At 41.9% G+C, this 20,698-nt stretch overlaps 1 protein-coding gene across 4 annotated transcripts in view; it reads left to right on the top strand.

Moving 5' to 3' along the window:
- The window catches only part of LOC124595805, a 249,294-nt gene that overhangs the window by 195,661 nt on the left and 32,935 nt on the right, over positions 1–20,698 (top strand). For all 4 annotated transcript variants that reach the window (XM_047134699.1, XM_047134700.1, XM_047134697.1 and 1 more), the window contains one exon: positions 6,959–7,201. In XM_047134699.1, the coding sequence (XP_046990655.1) occupies positions 6,959–7,201 (243 nt within the window). The remainder of the gene's footprint in view (positions 1–6,958; positions 7,202–20,698) is intronic.

Raw genomic sequence — 20,698 nt, 5'->3', positions numbered from 1 at the left:
AATAAATCACAGCTGCAAAATACTAACGCGAATTCTTTACGGACGAATGGAAAAACTGGTGGAAGTGGACCTCGGGAAAGATCGGTTTGGATTCCGTAGAAATGTTGGAACACGTGAGGCAATACTAACCTTACGACTTATCTTTGAAGAAAGATTAAGAAAAGGCAAACCTATGTTTCTAGCATTTGTAGACTTAGAGAAAGCTTTTGACAATGTTGACCGGAATACTCTCTTTCAAATTCTGAAGGTGGCAGGGGTAAAATACAGGGAGCGAAAGGCTATTTACAATTTGTACAGAAACCAGATGGCAGTTATAAGGGTCGAGGGACATGAAAGGGAAGCAGTGGTTGGGAAGGGAGTGAGACAGGGTTGTAGCCTCTTCCCGATGTTATTCGATCTGTATATTGAGCAGGCAGTAAAGGAAACAAAAGAAAAATTCGGAGTAGGTATTAAAATTCATGGAGAAGAAGTAAAAACTTTGAGGTTCGCCGATGACATTGTAATTCTGTCAGAGACAGCAAAGGACTTGGAAGAGCAGTTGAACGGAATGGACAGTGTCTTGAAAGGAGGATACAAGATGAACATCAACAAAAGCAAAACGAGGATAATGGAATGTAGTCAAATTAAATCGGGTGATGCTGAGGGAATTAGATTAGGAAATGAGACACTTAAAGTAGTAAAGGAGTTTTGCTATTTAGGGAGTAAAATAACTGATGATGGTCGAAGTAGAGAGGATATAAAATGTAGACTGGCAATGGGAAGGAAAGCGTTTCTGAAGAAGAGAAATTTGTTAACATCGAGTATAGATTTAAGTGTCAGGAAGTCGTTTCTGAAAGTATTTGTATGGAGTGTAGCCATGTATGGAAGTGAAACATGGAGGATAAATAGTTTAGACAAGAAGAGAATAGAAGCTTTCGAAATGTGGTGCTACAGAAGAATACTGAAGGTTGGATGGGTAGATCACGTAACTAATGAGGAGGTATTGAATAGGATTGGGGAGAAGAGAAGTTTGTGGCACAACTTGACTAGAAGAAGGGATCGGTTGGTAGGACATGTTTTGAGGCATCAAGGAATCACAAATTTAGCATTGGAGGGTAAAAATCATAGAGGGAGACCAAGAGATGAATACACTAAGCAGATTCAGAAGGATGTAGGTTGCAGTAAGTACTGGGAGATGAAGAAGCTTGCACAGGATAGAGTAGCATGGAGAGCTGCATCAAACCAGTCTCAGGACTGAAGACCACAACAACAACAGGTGACACCACTGAGATGGAATTTATATAAGTTGTTCTTTCAGGCTGTTCAGTTTCTTTGAATGTTCTTACCTTGTCAGTATTTACTTTGTGCACCCCGAAGAGTGCTTACTGGCAAAAAGGTACCATCTTCTGTCGCACTCATGTTGCACTCATTCAAGGTAAACTGTATTCTGCATATGTCTATTTATTGTCTGCAACTTCATTTTGTGTTAATGGATGTACTGAGAAAATATCTCCTCTTCAAAAAAAATCTATCTTCACCTCCATTCAAACAATTTTGCCAGTATTAAATGATATTTTTTCGTTTTGTTTAGCCTTGGCGGTATGGTACGTATTCAGTGGGTTGTCTGAACTTGATCACTCAGTCTGGACTCCCTGCTCACCTTCTTATGGGGGGGAGGGGAGACTGCCAAAATGGTGGATGTTTCCCTCCAGTTTGGACTTATCTATTTCTGGTGCTTGGAAATCTGGTGCATGAAGCCATTGCATAAAAGGGCACTGAAATTGTGGCAATGCTTCCAAACCACTTCAAATGTGAACTGGTATTTCTTTCCCCCGATTTCCAGTTCCACATTTTTCGAACCTCTTGGATATACTACTTTTTTCCCAATTGACTCAGGCAACAACACAGCAGTAGATTTAATGAATACTGATCAGTGATACAGGTAGTCTTTCTGCCATCGGTTTTACCTTGCTGCATGATGTTTGCCACCCTAGAAATAAGAAGTAAGAATACTGGATGTGCTTTGCAGAAGGGAAACAAGGTGCAGTGGCAGAGCTGCTCCCGTTCCAATTTCCCATATTCCCATTCCTTTGAACACATCAGCAACCTATTTGGTTTGTTCACTGATGCTGTAGAGATGGACAATTTGCTCTCTGATGTCTGAACTTTCAAGAATAGGCACATGCCAGTGCTAGGCACTCAGGAGCCTTGTGATATGGGTATATGCTATGAGTGCAGCACACTTTGACAATGAATGTAAATCTGGTGGTGGGGGGATAAATTGGCAGTCCTTGCATAGAAGCGGAAGTAGTATGGCCTCCCTTAGTGTGTTTGTCAATGCACACTTCACCTTAGCATCTTCCTGTGGGTCAGTCCTGCAAATTAATACATCTACACGGAGGGCATCTGCTTTGCTGTGTAGTACTTCACTCCTTTCGTTATTTTCCCATAGTACATATGTACAATGCAAAACGGATCTTACCCTGTCAGCAAAGTGCTCTAAATCCTCTCTGGAATTTTGGTGTAGGGTGCAAAGTTTGTCCATAGTAGCAAACATTATGCTTATCGCCATTCCTGTCCAGTAGCCATTTTGCAAAAATGTCTAGTTCTATGATATTTCTGAGCCCTTCCACTGAATTTACGTAAGCCTGTTCTTGTAACTTAAGGTTGGCGACTCGTACCGACACTTTGTCACTTCACATGGACAGTTCCCCTACACCTATTAAATTTTGTATGAAAATCTGGACATTGCCACCTGGTTTACCCACAAAGATCGGAACCAGTAGACATACTGCAACATCAGTTACAGGCTGGGACGGAACCAGCTATGCGTACTCTGGAAATGGGGAAGCAAAGTCAGCTGCAGGCACAGTGCCGCCTTGTGGCATCTCATTTACTACTTCTTTAAAGTACATGTGGAGTTGATCCAGACTTGCTTGCATGTCCAGCTGTCCCTGTACGTGGTGGTGTGCATCACTTTAAACTACACACTTCGAAACAAACTGAAAGTCTCTGGCAGCATCTCTTTGCAAAGTCTCTGGCAGGATCGGACCCTGGCGATGTTTTCTCCCTAAAAGCAAAGCTCACAACATACATTTGTTCATTGACTAACAGTGTCGAAGCATTAGGCAGTAATAAAGCGGCGGTGCCTGCCGACGAGGTGGCACTTGGTCATAGTACCTGCAACGTGGACGTATGTGCAGGTGGGAGATGCGATGAGTGATGTTCGACTGATTTGCGCAGCAGCAGCAGCATTGGTGATAGCAGCTCTGGGTAGAATACAATGGGGATCATGGAATAAGCAGCCCAGACTGACTGCGCTAAGCACTTGTCCATTGTGTCACAGCACAGAGCCAGACAGACCTGCACAACGGTTTCATCCATGTGCTCATGGCTTAGTAATTTGTATGTGACACCTTAAAGCCGAAAACAGGGCGAACCCACCATCCTCCTTCTGGCGCCAGTTTGTACACGCCCTCGGGGATCCAGTCCAGATTGGAAAGTGGTGTAGGCTTGTAATTAACATACAGTACTCAAGTTTAGAAAAAGAAACCATATTTGTTTATTTGCTCATGAGGATTATGTGGTGAGGATTGCCAGGGGACAAGAAGAGATAACAAATAGCCCCATACCATCTTAGAGGAGAAGGGAAAATGCCAAATTAAAGGAACTAAGCCATTTAGTGTCTGCTCTAGGTGGCAGTTCAGAATAGGAGAGATAGAGGTTTGTTTTGGTCATGGCTGTGAGAACTCTCTGTCTCATAAGTCAGATGATTCTGACATATTTGACTGTTAAGGTGGCTTTGCTGATAGCAGTTCGGCCTGTTTTGGCATGATCCAGTCGATTGTTGTCACATCAGCTGAAAGGCGACAGGTGGAAAAGGCAGACTCTTTGTAAAATTTAAATAATAAAAGTTATGTTTGGCCCTGGGGGCAGCTTGTACATTTTGCTCCCTTAAGGCTGTATGCCTAATCTGTATAAGAAGGTAGTAGATTCGATTTGGACTTGTGTTGTTCCATGATCAAAGCCACTTGCAACAATCCCTGAAATGTTGGTAGATCATATTACGGCCATGACGGTGTGTGGAACACAGAAGAATTTTATAGAAAAAGAGAAACAGCTCTGAGCATCCAATTACAAGAGTAGTTAATGTTTAGGGCTTCCATGTTATTTTAATAGTGAGACTGAAGTGACATGAATTGAGGTGAACACATGCAGTAATTTTTAGCGAAGGTGAATGGGAGACTTAGATTTTATGTAAATTGAAGGTGGTGGTGGTGGGGGGGGGGGGGGGGGGGGGGAGCGAATGTCAGTAGAATCTGGATATTGGAACACTATGCGGAATCAGCAGCAACAAGTGAAAATGTGTGCTGGGCCAGGATTCGAACCTGGGGTCTCCTGCTTACTAGGCAGATGTGTTTATCCACTGTTCCATACGGGACACAGTGTTATCGCTACTGCGCAGACTATTTTGGCACACCTCATGGCCGATCCGCATTCCCACCGAGCACCACCTATTTACTGTGCCTGTTCATTCCCCCCATGCTCGTTACTCGGAGATTCCAGCAGGAGGTTGGACTTACTGATTTACTTGTGCATCCGCACTGAAGAAGGTGGATCCATTGCCCATCTACGTGATGCATGGTGTCTGTTCCTTTTCAGTGCATATGCACAAGTATGTCCGGCCTCCTGCAGGAATCTCAGAATAGTGAGCATGGAGGAAATGGACAGGAACTGTGGATAGGTGGCGCTCGGTGGGAATTTGGATTGGCCGTGAGATGTGCTGAGATAGTTGGTGCACTTGCGATATTACTGTGTCCCGGATGGTGCAGTGGTTAACGCACTTTCCTAATAAGCAGGAGATCCCGCGTTCAAATCCCAGTCCAGCAAATGTTTTAAATGTTTTCATTCATTGCCATTGATTCCACGTAGCTCGTGGCTTTGCGGTAGCGTTCTCGCTTACCACGCATGGGGTCCAGGTTTGATTCCTGGCGTGGTCAGGGATTTTCCCTGCCTGGAGATGACTGGGTATTGTGTCATCTTCATCATCAATATTCATCCCCATTACTGTCAGCAGTCGGAGGAAGGAAGTGGCAAACTACCTCCACTAGGACCGTGCCTAGTCAGCGGTGCAGGTCTCCTGCATCGTCCCCTAGCTCCTCGAAGTATGGGACCTCATCATCATCATCATCAATGTCCTGATGCAGCTGATATCAGTAATCCCCCCCTCCCCACTGCCCTCCACCTTCAATTTATATATAATGTATCACAGCTGCGGATTCAGCATGGTCTGTTCTTTCAGACGTGTCCAAGGGAACAGACACCGTGCACCATATAAAAGACTTAAACTTGTTGGAAGGATTTTAGGAAAGTGTGGTGCATTTGTAAAGGAAACTGCTAAGATAGTCCTATTTACTCTGGAATACTGTTCCAGTGGTTGTAGTCCATATCAATCACAGTTGGTAGCAGCCATTGAAGGGGCATGTAGAGATGTGCTGCTGAAATCATAACTGCTAAGTATGTACAAATATCTACTCTGGAAATTCAGTGGGAATATTTGGAAGAAAGTTGAGGTTGCTCTCTATTGAATAAATCCAGAGAATTAATGTAAATGTAGGCTTCCGTGACTGTTGTCACAGTCAATAAAATTGCGGCCTCAAACCCATAAGAATTTTATTGACCAGAGAATTAATGTTTGAGGAAACAAACTGCTGCAACAGTTATACTGTCTTCATATCATATATTCGGTGAGGATAATGAGGACAAGATATGATAATTAAGGCACCTTTTGAAGAATATCTTTTCTTGCTCTATGCCCTACTGGAATGAGAGAGAGAGTTGCTAATATTGACATGAAATACCACCCACCCTCTATTGTACAGTAGCTGTGGAGTAGCTGTCAGAGTAGTATTGCCAGTTGTCAACAGATAGCAGAGCACTACAGTTTTATCAGTGAAATGACTAAAGAGAGTACTAATACCCACTTGTGTTGCATGTTAGTTTAGGATGAGCAAATATTTTAAATTTAAGCTTCAATGAAATGTTGAGGAATACACGTAATCATATATGTGTGCTAAAAATTGTAAAATGTTGCTATCGTGTAGCATTAACCAAAGAAACTTTATAAAGACAATGCAGCCCCAATTGTGTACAGGATGATGTGAAAAAACAAGACAAAAGCCTTCACTCTGTTATTTGTTTGATAACAAAAAACATACAAAAGTAGAATTGTTATGATTGTAAATTTTTTTTTAAGTACTTGGTTGTAATTGTGTCATTAACTCATTCATGACACATCAAATGGTATAAGTTCTAGTATGGAGGGATGTGAAATGGATGATTGAATAGTAGTAGTAGCAGCAGCAGCAGCAGTGGTAGTAGTCTACCTGTGCGATATTTATCACTACACTGAAGTGTATATAGGTTACAGTAATTGTAATAGACAGCTCTCACAACACAGAAAAAAAGCCATTGTCTTTACCAGTTACACTAGTTAGCTTTTGTTTAAATAGTATTACTGGTTACTTTATATATACTTACATGTACCACAAACATTTTTCTTTATAGTGTTAATAAGTATTTGCAGCCTCTGAGTCTAGATTTCTCTTATTTGATAGGTGTCGCTAATAAAGTGTTCATTTATATTTTTATAAGTGCCTGTGCAATTCTTTAGTAGATACCTGCAGGCTCTCTGATAAAAATTTTTATATCAGAATAAAGAGATCCACTCTGAACCATACACCAGCAAATGGAAGGGGAGATTCTTGAAAAGTGCTGTACAGGATGTTCCTTTATCTGCTTTATTAAATATTCTTTTTGTTTGTTTTAACATTATGTTATTAGTCCATATTTTATGTTCGTGATCTTCATTTTTATTTTAATTTGGCCTCAGTTTGACAGCTGGAGCTTCTCGTGTTAACAGCATTCTTTTATTTGATATAAATTATACCTCAGGTTTTTGTTTTATTAACAATCTTAGACTGAAGATTGCCAGGATAATGATGATGATAATGAGGATGACGATGTTCCAATGGAGGAAAAAGATGATACACATGAAGAGAAAATAAAACCCACTGCTCCCACAATTGGAGGTGTGGGTGGATCACCTCAAGAATTTTCAGGAGCATTGGAAGAAGAAGAGAGTGACAGTAGACTATGTCTAGATGATGATAAAAGGAAAGAAAAGAGACGTGAGGGCTTGGTGCAAGAAAGGATTATCAGTGTGAGTATGAAATGTTTGTTAGTTATAAACAGCGAATAGCAATAAGGAAAATCGTGTTGCTGAGAAGATGATTTGTTACCATTTGAACTGGATAGCTAGTTGTATACTGCAACTGGTCAGGTAATTCATCATAGTGATTGAAACAGATCAGTGATTTGGCTTTGTCTTTCACTAATTATTGAAAAGAATTGTGGCCTTCTCTGAAGCATGACTAAGATGATGGCTGTGAGGTACATGTGGATTGGACAGGAGGAATGTACATGATTAAAATTGTTGGTGTGTTGGTTCAAACATCTGTAGTTAAATGTGGACACCATCAGTAGGGATAGCATATACAACAGGTAAAAAAGACAGGATTCATGATGGGAGATCTTCAAAGAGCATATAATGTCTACAGGTGTATATTCATTGTCCTTTTCTCGTGGATAACTAAAATGATTACCTGGTGTACCAGCAGCATGAGTGTCCTGTGTCTAAAACATGGATATTATGCATAAAAACACAAGTATTGTCCAATAATATTTAGCTTGGGCACTAATTGTGTCATTTCCTGCTTGAATATTGCAGTGGACGTATGCGACAATGAAAAAATAGCTGCCACAGTACTTTTGTAACATCACCCCACTCTCTGATCAGTTTAGTAACTTATGACTACATGGTAGAGTGCCTTATGATTTGGAAATAAGATGTCCAATGTTTGAAAATATACCATATTGCATTGATAGTGTGTACCACTTGCTGCTATATTGATAGCTCTCGTGCACTTGACAATAATTTTGATTGATTATGCAGATCATAGCACAACTGAAATAATTCGGAGTGCTCACAATTGCATTAAAATTAAAGACAAAAGAATGACATTGTTGATAGTCCAAAATGGACTAGTTCTTAGTAAGTTTATGTAATTAATTTGATAGCGTACAAGTACTATGAAATCAGCAACTGTGCATCATGTGTACTTAGGGGCAAAGCTGCCATCAACAAGAACGCTGAATTGAACACCACAGTACAGCTGTCCGCTCCCGGTAGCTGAGTGCCCACCCCTGGTAGCTGAGTGGACAGCATGACAGAATGTCAGTCCTAAGGGCCTGGGTTCGATTCCTGGCTGGGTCGGAGATTTTCTCTGCTCAGGGACTGGGTCTTGTGTTGTCCTAATCATCATCATTTCATCCCCATTGATGCGCAAGTCGCTGAAGTGGCGTCAAATTGAAAGACTTCCACCCGGCGAATGGTCTACCCGACGGGAGGCCCTAGTCACACAATGGCAAGTACAGCTTACTCACTTGTGACAAAATCAGTGACTCCCTTTCAGAATAGATACTGCCCAGCAGTTTCGGAGAGGGGAAGTATACTGCGATTTATGCTGTTATTCCTAATAAATGAACTGTTACCACATGACAGTGCAACTGAGTTAAGGCATAGAACAGTTAAGGCATAGAACTGTTTACTTACAAAAATGTGCAGATAAATCTATCCTCACCCACAAGATTGATGTGAAAACTGCACTTCTTTGTGAGGTGTGCTCCTATTGGAGGTGATACGTCCTAGTGTTGTTCTGACTTTTGAACTGAGTTAGCCAGTGAATTACAGGAAAACGTTTAACAGTTTAACGAACTTCAAACAATGATGCAACTTTAGCATTTTTCACGTTAACAGCCCAAGAGGTGAAAGAGATAGTGACAAATAAAATCTCTGGACTGACTGAGGTTAGAAACATGATTTTTGGATTTGTAATCAGACACCGTCCAAGCCACACCTTCAGACACACTACCTAAACTGATATAATCATTACAAGCATTGTCAGAATTATTAATGAAACTCTTTCTCTCTTAAAATGATGGAACAGTTCAAGAGCACTGGACAACAAGTCAGCACTGGACAAATAGAATAAAAACCACAAACTTAGTAAAAGTCAAAAAATGGTTAAGTACCAGATTCTTTATCAATAACTGCTTTATGTTCTTTTATAATTCTAAGAATGAAGGTCTCTTTAATCAAACAAATTAGTAGTGAGAACTACGAAAGCATTTCACGAAAATTTGATGATGTGTTGTTTGTTACCATCCATGGAGTGCCTCTCATTTGAACACTGGTTAATCCACGTGCTTCATATCAAAGACCTTAGATCCATTCATGAAAGTGAATTTGTTTTACTTCCACTAGAGTGATTAACAATATGCAGTTGGTTAACCGTTTAATTCCTTCTCTTGCAGTAGTTGTAAACTTTTTCTGTAATGCATTATCTATTCATATACTCTCTTACAATTGTTCCGTGCTTATAATATAGTTTCATTTATAAATTTTCTTATCAGCTTTCTGTAAAATATGTACTGACTTATTTCGTGACCGAGTAGTTGTGGCTGAATGGTCCCATGGAACCTGATTGCTAAATCAATATAAAGGGAATGAGAACCACAGAGTTAGAGCTTCAAGAGTACCTCGAATAATCATTTTGTTTCTTCTCCAAATAGTTCTAAGTATCCTAGTCTTGACTTTCCAGTAATACTAACATGTCCCTAGAAAGTGATTTACAGTACAAATTTTAAATATATGAGCATGAAAAAAAACCATAAGCTGAAATAACATTTTAAATTCGTTTCTTACAAAAAGATGCAGACTTTAATATATAAAGAAATTTTAAAAACGTGTAAAAATAAATGATATCTGGGTTGGAGTATTATGACCCTGAGGCTGCTCAATCCTATTGAAACTTTGACCATTGTTCTAACTTTTTATCATCACGTGGTGGTCCAGTGGTTAGCACATTGTACTCGAGATGGCATAAGATCAGTGGCAGCTTACAGCACTTGTAGCCTACATGTTTTTACCTGCATAATTAGCCTTGGTAGCAGTGCCTTTGTTGAAACTGGTTGAAAAGTTGATGGTGGGAACAAGCTACTATCAACAATGTAGTCCGCACCAAAATTTACAGTTCACACACTTTAATTGCCCTTGGATGTTGAATGAACTATTGTTTATGGCCAGTTTGATTCTCATCTATTTTAATTACAGTACAGATAAATAGTTTGCACACATACTACACTTTATTGATGTCCTACATGATTGTTCCACTGCAGTTACCTAACACTGTCCACATTGTCCACAGAAGTACATATGTGGAAAGCATATGTAATTAACACAGTCACAGAATAAAAGTCTTAAAATACTGTCCTCCAAATCTATCATATCAGCATGAACATGATATCCACAGTAATTATTATTAGGAAACAAACACAGTTCATAGTCTGACCGAATTGTCGCACTTTACAGTAGCTATTATTGAACTTCTAGATGTTAATTCACTTCTCAACTGCCTACTGTCTGCTGTCAATTGTGCTATCTTTTCCATCAAAATCCAAACACTGTCGATGAAAATAATTACAAGTTCACAGTTAGTCATTAAAAACAGCCACTGAATCACTGAGTATACTCCCAGAATGTAAAATTTAGACAACACTTGACACATTTCCAGGCTCGTATTTTGTACATAGGTTTTGCTCATTTCATAACTCACCACAGAATAAACTGAAATGGCTTCCAATATGCCTCTTTTATAAGTTTATGATAATTAAAATTGAAGTTTCTGTTTCTGCTTGCCTGATTTTCACAAACGACAATTAAATATTTACTTTTCTGACTAATCAGAGCAGAAGGAGATTTGTTTGAACATGAATTTTCAAATACAGCAATAGTTTCTGTTGATTTGTGCTGGTTAGTGTGTGCAAATACGCAGTTCTTCATTTTATGTTATTGGCTGACATAGGCCCGAAGAGCTGCTGTGCCAAGCCCACAGCAACTGACAAGAGACACAAGTTACACTGACTCAACTATCATTTGGGAGAAGGGTTGTGCAAATCCCCATCTTGCCACACAGACCTATGTTTTTCATGAGTTGCCTATATTGCTTAACCCTTTCGCTGCTGTGAGCATGTTTACACGCCTTGCTATGCCTTTCCTCAGGTCTTGTGGATGTGTGTATGCCATATGGGTTTTCCTACAGTGCTGTGGAAGTCTGAGTGCATCATCAGCTGCCGACCTCTTACTGCTGCAGATCAGTTACTTCCATGTGATTTGAGACTTTCTCGGCGTATTCCATTCGTGAAATCTTCTCGGGTGATCAGCCGAGTAAAGGCGTCGTCTTCTCGCAATGTTTCGAAGGGTTTCGTACCCATCATCTTCAAGCGAAGATGATGGGTACGAAACCCTTCGAAACGTTGCGAGAAGACGACGCCTTTACTCGGCTGATCACCCGAGAAGATTTCACGAAGGGAGTTACTTCCATATCTTAATAACCAAAAAAGTTTCGAGTATTTATCATATATCACATGTGCCTCACTTTGTGCTACCATTTGAAAGAAATGTCATTTCAGTATCTTGAATCAATGAGATATGACAATTGTTATGACTACATGATTTGTGATGTGCGAGGATGTGAATGGGTGTGCTGCATGCAACCATCATTCAGATATAAAACCAAATAACTCAGGAACAAAATGAGATAACCTTCTGCTCTCAGTTTTAAATAAAATTTCAATATTTTATCTACATTTCAGTGCAATGTATGAGCTAAAATCAACTATATGCAAAACCTGTAAAATTTCGAGCAATGATTTACTTAATTTAATGCAGCGCAGTAACTATGGCATATAGCGAAAAGAAAAATTCAGTTCTTAATCAAGTGAAGATGTCAGATTTAAGATGTACAAAAATCAAGTTTTTTCAACTAGTAGTTTTTTTAAAAGTGGAGGATAAGTATTTCGTAGCAAGCAGCTGGCAAGCTCATGTGGGCGGAACTGGGCATGTCGCACTCGACCATTCCTCAGATATAAAACCTAATAACTTGAGAAAGAAATGAGATATCATTCTATTCTCATATTTAAATAAAATTTTGATACCTGATACAAATTTCTTTCCCTGCAATGTATGAGCTAAAAACAACCATATTGTAGCGGCACCATATTTTAGGATAGGGAGAGTTAGTTTTGTGCAATATTCTGAGCTCACAAGTTAACAGCCAGGCACGGGCCAGTTGACAGTAAGTCACACTGACTAGCGGTTGCATAGTAGAATGGAGGCCACAGGGCTGTCGAACTGCTGAAAAGAGTAAATGCAGTGGTTTGCGTGGCGCAAGTTACAGGCAGAAGGGTCCCCACTGGCGCAACCTAGGTGTTATGAGTATGTGACTCGGGGCGGCATGTTAGCAAAACCGAGGCACACAGCCGCGTATAAATAGGTGCGGGTTTCTAGCAAGATTCATTCAAGTGTGGCAGCTCTACTGCACAGCGGGGCATTTTCACATCACACCACCAGCTACAAGCAGCAGCAGATAGCGCGCCAGTGTTTCAGTCCACGGTGGGTCGCTGGTTCGACCCTCTGAGGCCTACGCGGGGGCAGTAGCCAGCCAGCCAGCGCCAGGCCACTCTTTGGCTTGCTACCGCGAGCAGTCCTCTTGGCACCCAATGCACGCCAGAGGCATCCCGAGGTGAGGGCCACAGATTCGGACGCCAGATCGCGGACGCTTATGGTCGCCACGATCTCAGCTACACCAGCGAGGAAGGACACAGCGAGCCGCCTGCCACTCACACCGAGCGGCACTGAGTCAGCGGGGACACAGACTGCCGAGTCAACTGCTGGCATCTTGATGACTCCGCTGGCGTACAAGGCTCGACACAGCATTGCGTTGCACGGGCCACTTCCTCAGCAGTGCAGAGCCCTGTGACGCAGCCCGAGGTGTACGAGGGCACTGTGGTTGGAAACAATAAATCATTTGGAAAGCTCGGACGAGTCTTAATATGGTGCATTCTACCTCTTCCCGCTGCATTTGGTCATCCTGATACATTCGGTGGCAGAAGTCGCCACTACATTCGGTGTCAGAATAGCAGACGTCATCTGTCCAGTACGATGTTCGAGCCCACCACTTGCATTACGCTCACAAGATGTCGTGAGTTTTGACCAGTTTTCTTTTGAGTGTTGGACGGTTTCTTTTTGTTTGTGTTTTGAGTATTATCTGCCAGGTGCCAGATTGTAGATGTTTTGCATAGGCATAGTATTTTTTGTTGTCAGAGTAAGTGTTAGGGTATTTGGGGCAGTAAGATTTATTATTTTTTTCATGACATTTGATTACTTTTGTATTGGTTTATGATGATACTGAGTTTGATGATACGGAGCTGTAGGAAATCAGGTTGTTCTTGTACTTAAATGTTTTGTTTCGGGGATAACTGGGAATGAAAGCAACACAATGGCAAAGTCAAGGACACAAGGTGTGTCGGAACCAGAAGCGGTGCAGATTTTGATGGAAAAGATAGCACAATTGACAGCGGGCCGTAGGCAGTTGAGAAGTGAATTAACATCTAGAAGTGAATTAACATCTAGAAGTGAGCGGGAAACCGCATCGGATCAGTCGTTGTTGCCTAGGATGCTGCAGCAGGAGATTGATCTAGCTGCTGCGAGTTTGGTTATCCCATTTTCTGGCAAGGCGACTGAGGATTTGCATTCGTTTGTGGAGGACTTGGAAATTTCAGCTGTGATGAATGTTTGGTCTGATGAACAGTTGTTACATGTAGCCAAGATTAGATTAACGGATGAAGTGAAAACATATGTAAGGTGTTCTGAAGCCTTAAGGAAGGCAAGACAGTTTAAGCAGTTAAAGGAAGGGCTTCTACAAAGGTACAAGAAACAGAATAGCGCCGGTACTTTAGGGAGAGGTTGAGTACAATGATGAAGAGACAGAAGGAGATGGTAGGGAAGTTTGTGGGCAGGATAAGGGAAATTAATGTTTATACTTAGGGGTGGGTCAGAGCGATGAGGCGAATGGTGGTGTGTTGCAGGAGGCCGAGCAAAGGGCACTCAATGTATTTTTGAGAGGGTTACCCACGCATATGTCACGGAAAGTGCATGAAGGGACTCCAAAAGATTTTTATTTGGCCATTCAGCTGTCAATTCAATGTGAGGAAATAGACGTGGCAACAGGTGTACACGAGAGGCAAACAGTGTTTACAGTAGGTTTGAAATGTCTTAAGTGTGGTCGTATGGGACATGTGCAGAGGCAATGAACCCAGCCACCGAGAAATAGAGGAAGGGGTGGAAATCAGCAGCGTGGAGGATGGAGAAGTGGAGTTAGTAGGGGTGGACAAGTGTTAAACAGCAGAGGGGACCCAAGACCCATCTAAGGAAGTTCCCCGTTCAATTTCAGTGCTACAAATACATATGCAGAGGCGGAATGTTACATGGTAGGGTCCATAGGAAAGTTTAAGATTTTGTTGGACACAGGGGGGCAAGTGTCAGTGGCTACTAAGAATATAATGGGACGAAGGAAGTTAGACCCGCCACGTTGTAGGTTGCGTGGAGTGGAGAATAAGGAGGTCACACCTTTGGTGTCGGTGACTTTCGAGTAGAGAAGTCCGATTTAATGCATGGATGGAGGTAGTACCATGGGTAAGCAAGGGCTACAACATGATCCTAGGAGTAGATTTCGTGTGTCAGCATCATACCAAAATTGACCTTGGACAACGAACTGTGGAACTTGGTGGAATGTTATTTCAGCTAGGGGAAACTGTTGTCAATGCAGAGCTGTTGCGAGGGGCGTTCAACATAATGAACAAACCAACTGAACCACGTACTTTAGCATTAAGGCTTAATTCACATGAATGTGTGTCTAGTGGCACCGGGAAGTCGCTTTGGGTAATTGTGGAGTACAGTATGTGTTATTGAACCATTGGAGGATAACGAAGTTTTGGGTCTATTGGGTTGTTTTGTGAAACTTAGTGTTGTACGTGTACAGGAGGGGAACGACGGGTGAGTAGTTCCTGTGAACATGGATAACGAAGTTTTAGTAGCAAATTTGGATGTGCCAGATAACAAAAACTGGTGTTGAAGAGGTACGCGAAGTGATCAACCACTAACTGCCGATAGAACTGCATTGTGTGACAAAATTAAGCATTGAAAGGAGAAAGAGTGCATGTGGACGAATTATTGTGGGAATTTAAGGATTTGTTTTTTCCACAAGGGTCATTACCAGCAACTCCATTAGTTCAACATAGGATACCAGCAGAGAATGAAGCACCTGTTTACCGTAAACCATGCAGAATACCGAGGTATTTGCAGCCGATTGTGGTGGATTTCATTGATCAGCAGCTTACGGACAGTATTATAGAGCATAGTAAATAGTTGCTGGGTAGCGGACATTGTTGTTGTGCCTAAAAAAATCTATGGATGGACCTAAGAAATACAGGTGACCACCGATACCTCAATAATAAGACCATAATGGACGCATACCTCATTCCAGACATATTGGAGACTTTGGATCACTTAGGACAGTACCAGTACTTTTCTACGGTGGATTTGACAAGTGGTTATCATCAGTTAGAGGTGGCTCCAGAGGATCGTCCAAAAACAACTTTCTCTACCTACAAGTACACCAGAATGCCATTCGGTTTGAAAAACGCTCCTGCAACATTTCAGAGGTTGTTAGACTGTCTTGAGGGGTTTGAAACCATGGCAGTGTTTGGTCTATTTGGATGAGATTTTAGTGTTTTCAGGTAGTATGGAGCAACATAGACAGCGGTTAAGGGAAGTCTTTATGAGGTTAAGAGCAGCTCGTTTGACGTTGAGCCTGAAGTGCCATTTTGAATTAGAAGTAGTAAAATATTTGGGTCATATTATCAGTAAGGAAGGAGTGCAAACAAACGGACCCGTGGTTGGTACAGGCTGTAAGGGATTTTCGGGAACCGAAAACAGTTAAGTGCAGTCATTCATCGGAATTTGCAATTTCTATCGAAAGTTTGTGAAGGGTTTTGCAGATTTAGCACAGCCGTTGACGTGATTGTTATGGAAGGGTGTGAAATTTGAGTGGACAGAAGAGTGTCAGAAAGCGTTTGACAAACTGAAAGAAGTGTTAACATCAAGTCCGGTTCTTGTGTTTCCAGATTTTGAAAAGGAGTTTATACTAGCATGCGATGCATCGTATCAAGCATTAGGATGTGTTCTTAGTCAGGAAATTGATGGAAAAAAACATCCAGTAGCCTATACATCTAGGTAGTTGAATGCAGCAGAGAGGAATTACTCAACAACTGAGAGGGAGATGCTTAGCATAATGTATGGAGTTGCATATTTTAAATGTTATTTATATGGGAGAAGATTTCGGGTAGTGACAGAACATGCTGCATTGAAGTGGTTGTTGGGGTTGAAGGATCTGTCCACTAGACTTGCTAGGTGGGCTGTCAGGCTTAGTGAATTTGTCTACGAGGTGGTGCACAAGCCTGGGAAGAAGCACGGTGATGTGGATGCACCAAGTAGCAAGGTGGCAAAAGTAGAAGTCGTAGGTTATGACCTAGCAGTCTGGCAAGAATTACAGGGTGCTGACAATGACTGTAAATTGTATCGGACACAGCCACAACTTAATATGTACAATGGTCTTCTGAGCAGGGAAACAAAGTTAGGGCCAGGGTTAGTAGCATCAGCGAAGCTGAGAGATGGGGTTTTAAAGGAAGCACATGATGATGTGTTATCTGGTCATGGAGGGTGTAGAGCAATGAACAGGAGAGTGGCGGAGAGATATTGGTGGAGAGAGGTAGGAAAGGGGATGTTGATCATTATGTCAAGAATTGTATACCATGTGCGCAGAGAGCAGATTTGAGTTGGAAACAGATATAGCTTCAAAGATTACCGAAGCGACATGTCCATTTTCTTTGTTAGGGATCAAAGTCTTAGGACCTTTTAGGCAAACACCAATGGGGAACAGATTCGTTCTCACAATAATAGATCATTTTTTGAGGTATGTGGAGGTAGTGGCTATGCCAAATCAACCAGCAGCAGTAGTCGCGCAAGCATTGGTAAACAACTGGATTTTGAAGTTTGGTGTACCGGAGACAATAATTACTGGTCATGGGACCAACTTCATGTCAGATTTAATGAAGGAGCTGTGTAAATTGTTGAACGTAAAGAAACTGAGGACGAGCGTATTGCATCCACAGGGACAGAACAGGTACACAGAACAGTAGGGAAGATGCTGAGTTTTTATGTGGATTCTCATCACTGTCAGTGGGACAACGAGTATTTGAAGCATATTGTATGTGCATACAATGAAAAAGTGTGTAGGTCAATTCACAAGAACAATTCGGGACGTTTGGAAACAGCTACAAAAGGTGAATACGAAGGCTTTGGAAAGGCAGAAAGATGCAGTGAAGCGGAAAGGAAGTTAACCACAGTATAGAGTAAGGCAATGGGTAATGCTATCCAGCCCCTATACGCCAAAAGGGAAAATGAAGAAGTTCATCAGGAGGTATCAACGGCTATACCAAGTAGTTCAAACCACATCCCCCGTTAATGTTAAGCTTCAGCTGCCAACTAAAACAACAATAGTACACATTGGGCGGTTACGGACATTTAAGGGTTGCCCGGATGTAATTCTAGGCATGTCGCAGGAAGGAAAGAGAAACAAAGAGAGAGTGAAGAGAGGTGCTAAGCACAGAGAAAACCAGGAAGATAACAGTACAGCATGAAGTACCATATCCTTTGCGATCTAGAAAGTAGTAGTAGAGTATTTGTAGTTTTTGTTGTTTTCTGGTTATGTGTCATTGGGGTTGCATAGATTAATTAGGCATTGTATTTTATATGTGTTTTCAAGTATTGTGAGCCTGCTAGGGGCAGCAGTCTTTTTGAAGAGGGAGGAAGAGTGATGGTGATCCCTGTCCTCAAGTCACTGAAAAGGGAAGTGTAGCATCTGACGTGTGGAGTGTTGTTGAAGGAGAAATCAAACACAATTTTGGAGAAATAACTGCATCGGGGGTAAATTTTGCGGCAAAGCTGTAATAAATATGTGTTGAACGATGTCAGAGTCATAGGATTTCCTGTTTAAATTTTTTGTTATCAACAGTGCTGGGTCAGGAAAGTTGAGTTTATTGCTCCAGTTCATATAATGTAATTTAAGCGTGAAAGTAGTCACACTGTCGGTATTGAATTTGAATCAGAAACAGTGAATGTTGGAGAAAAATGTGTGAAGCTATAAATATGGGACACATGCATGGTGCAGTTATTTGTAGCCAGGGGAAAGGAATAAACTGTCCAAGGGACATCGTGGAACCAAAATTGAGCTTGCAACGGGTCGGGATGCATTGGATCTTCGCCACCTACGAGAATTTGGTAGTAGTAGCAAGTTGTTTTGAGCAGGGAGTATTTGCAGAAGTGAAATGTATAAAGCTGAAGGGGAGCGGAATTTTAATCAATGGAACTAACTGTAACATAATAGGAACAACCTTCCACTTGCCAGCGTCAATTTCAGGAGTCACGCAATTGAATGTTACGCAGCCACAGCTGTACTGGCCAGAAGCCACTTTAGAGTTTTTGCCAAGGCAGAATCTGAGCTTGTTAAATCAAGCTCTGGAGCCAGGTCTGTTGAGATCGGTAAACCAGTTCATTTTAGAGCAAGAGGGACGCATATCAGCCGAACAGCTTGTGCAACATGTCACTCAGTATAGGGAAAGGCAACGGTAAATAATGATCATTTTGAGCACCTCTGTGCCAAGTGTCATCGCATCCTTAACTCTGTTATGTGTTGTTTTCTTTCTGATCAGGTGGAGAGCTAATTCCAAGAGGGAACCAAGGGTAGTCCAAGTCCCAGTGGATTGGATACCGAGGACATGAGACGAGTAGGTTGGGGGTTAATTTAACAGTGTTCGTCCAGTAAGGAATTCATACGTTTTGTTTCATGTCATGGGTTTAAGGGGCACTAGACCACATTTAAGTTTTCCAGTAGTAAGAAAATACGCCATAGGTGCCGACCCAAACAAGATAAGAGCTAGTTAAGGGTCGACCTGGGGACCGGGTTTTTCCTAAAGGGGAATAATGTAGCGGCACCACCGTTTAGAATAGGGAAAGTTAGTTTTGTGAAATATTCTGAACGCACAAGTTACACCCAGGTGTGGGCTGGTTGACAGTAAGTTACGCTGACCAGCGGTTGCGAAGTAGAATGGAGGCCACAGGGCCGTCGAACTGCTGAAAAGAGTAAACGCAGCAGTTTGCATGGCGCACTTTACAGGCAGAAGGGGCCCACTGGCATAACCTTGATGTTATGAGTATGTGACTCAGAGCGGCATGTTAGCAAAACAGAGGCACACAGCCGCGTATAAATAAGTGCGGGTTTATAATGAGATTCATTCGAGTGTGGCAGCTCTTCTGGACGGCGGGCGTGTCACACCACCAGCTACACGCAGCAGCAGAGGGAGCACCAAACGCAAGCCGGAGGCATCCCGGGGTCAGGGTCGCAGATTTGGACGCCGGATCGTTGGCGCTTGTGGTCGCCGCGATCTCAGCTACACCAGCGAGGAAGGACGCAGTGGGCAGCCTGCCCCTCACACTGAGCGGCGCTGAGTTGGCAGGGACGCAGACCGCCGAGTCAACTGCTGGCATTCTGACGATGCCACAACTCCACTGGCATACAAGGCTTGACACAGCATTGCATGGCACCGGCCACTAGTGTGCTTCCTCAGCACTGCGGGGCCCTGTAACTCAGACGGAGGTGTACAAGGGCACTGTGGTTGGAAAGCTTGGATGAGCCTTAATACAGCGCCTTCTACCTCGTCCCACTACATTTGGTCATCCTGATACACTCGGTGGCGGAAGTCGCCGCCACAATATGCAAAGTTAATGCATTGCGTTTTTACCTCTGCGAACTTTTTAAAATTTCATAGAATATTTTACTTAATTTGATGTGGTGCAGTAAGTGTAATGGATAATGCAAAGAAATTCAGTTCTTGATTGAGTGAAGATATCAGATTGTAAGATGAGCAAAAATAAATAATTTTTGAAAAATCGGGTGATTAGTGTTTTGTATTGACTGGAGCGCTGTCTGTCATCACAGGCACAAGCGTTTGGCAAGCAGTGCAGCCATGACGAAAGTCGTCAGAGCATGGAATGCAAAGAGCATGTGTTTAACAGCGAAAGGGTTAAGGCAAATGCCAGGATCGTTCCCTTGAAAAGAACATGGCGACTTTCCATCCCCATCCTTCACTCAGCTGGAAGCTTGTGTTCCATCTTTACTTACCTCATCGTTGATAGAACATTGAATTGTAATATTCCTTCCTTCTGACTTTTTATTGTATTCCAGCATTTCTAAGGTCCCACTTTTCCCTTGGCCACGGCAAAATTGTCCAGCTCTATCAGCATATAGTATTATTTATGTTCTCTGAGCTTTGTGTTGATGGAATATCTGGTTGTCCTAACTTCTCCTGACCTCCGTGCCTACTATCTTTACAAAAGCACTCCCATGTTACATTTTAAGTATGAAGTCCAGCGTCTCATGCAGTAGTATGTCATACATTTATAATACGGATTGAATACTACCGTGCTGTGTTGTTCATATCCACTAGAGATTCCCTTACCATAACTTCGCACAACAAAAATATCATAGACTAACCAGTTTCATATTGTTAGTCTGTACTGTTCATTGACCATTGTACCTTTATTTTATTTTTAGTTGTTGCATCAAGGAAATGAAAAAGG

This window comes from Schistocerca americana, chromosome 2 (assembly GCF_021461395.2).
Source record: "Schistocerca americana isolate TAMUIC-IGC-003095 chromosome 2, iqSchAmer2.1, whole genome shotgun sequence".
NCBI lineage: Eukaryota > Metazoa > Arthropoda > Insecta > Orthoptera > Acrididae > Schistocerca > Schistocerca americana.
This window is presented reverse-complemented; position numbering and strand designations above follow the sequence as displayed.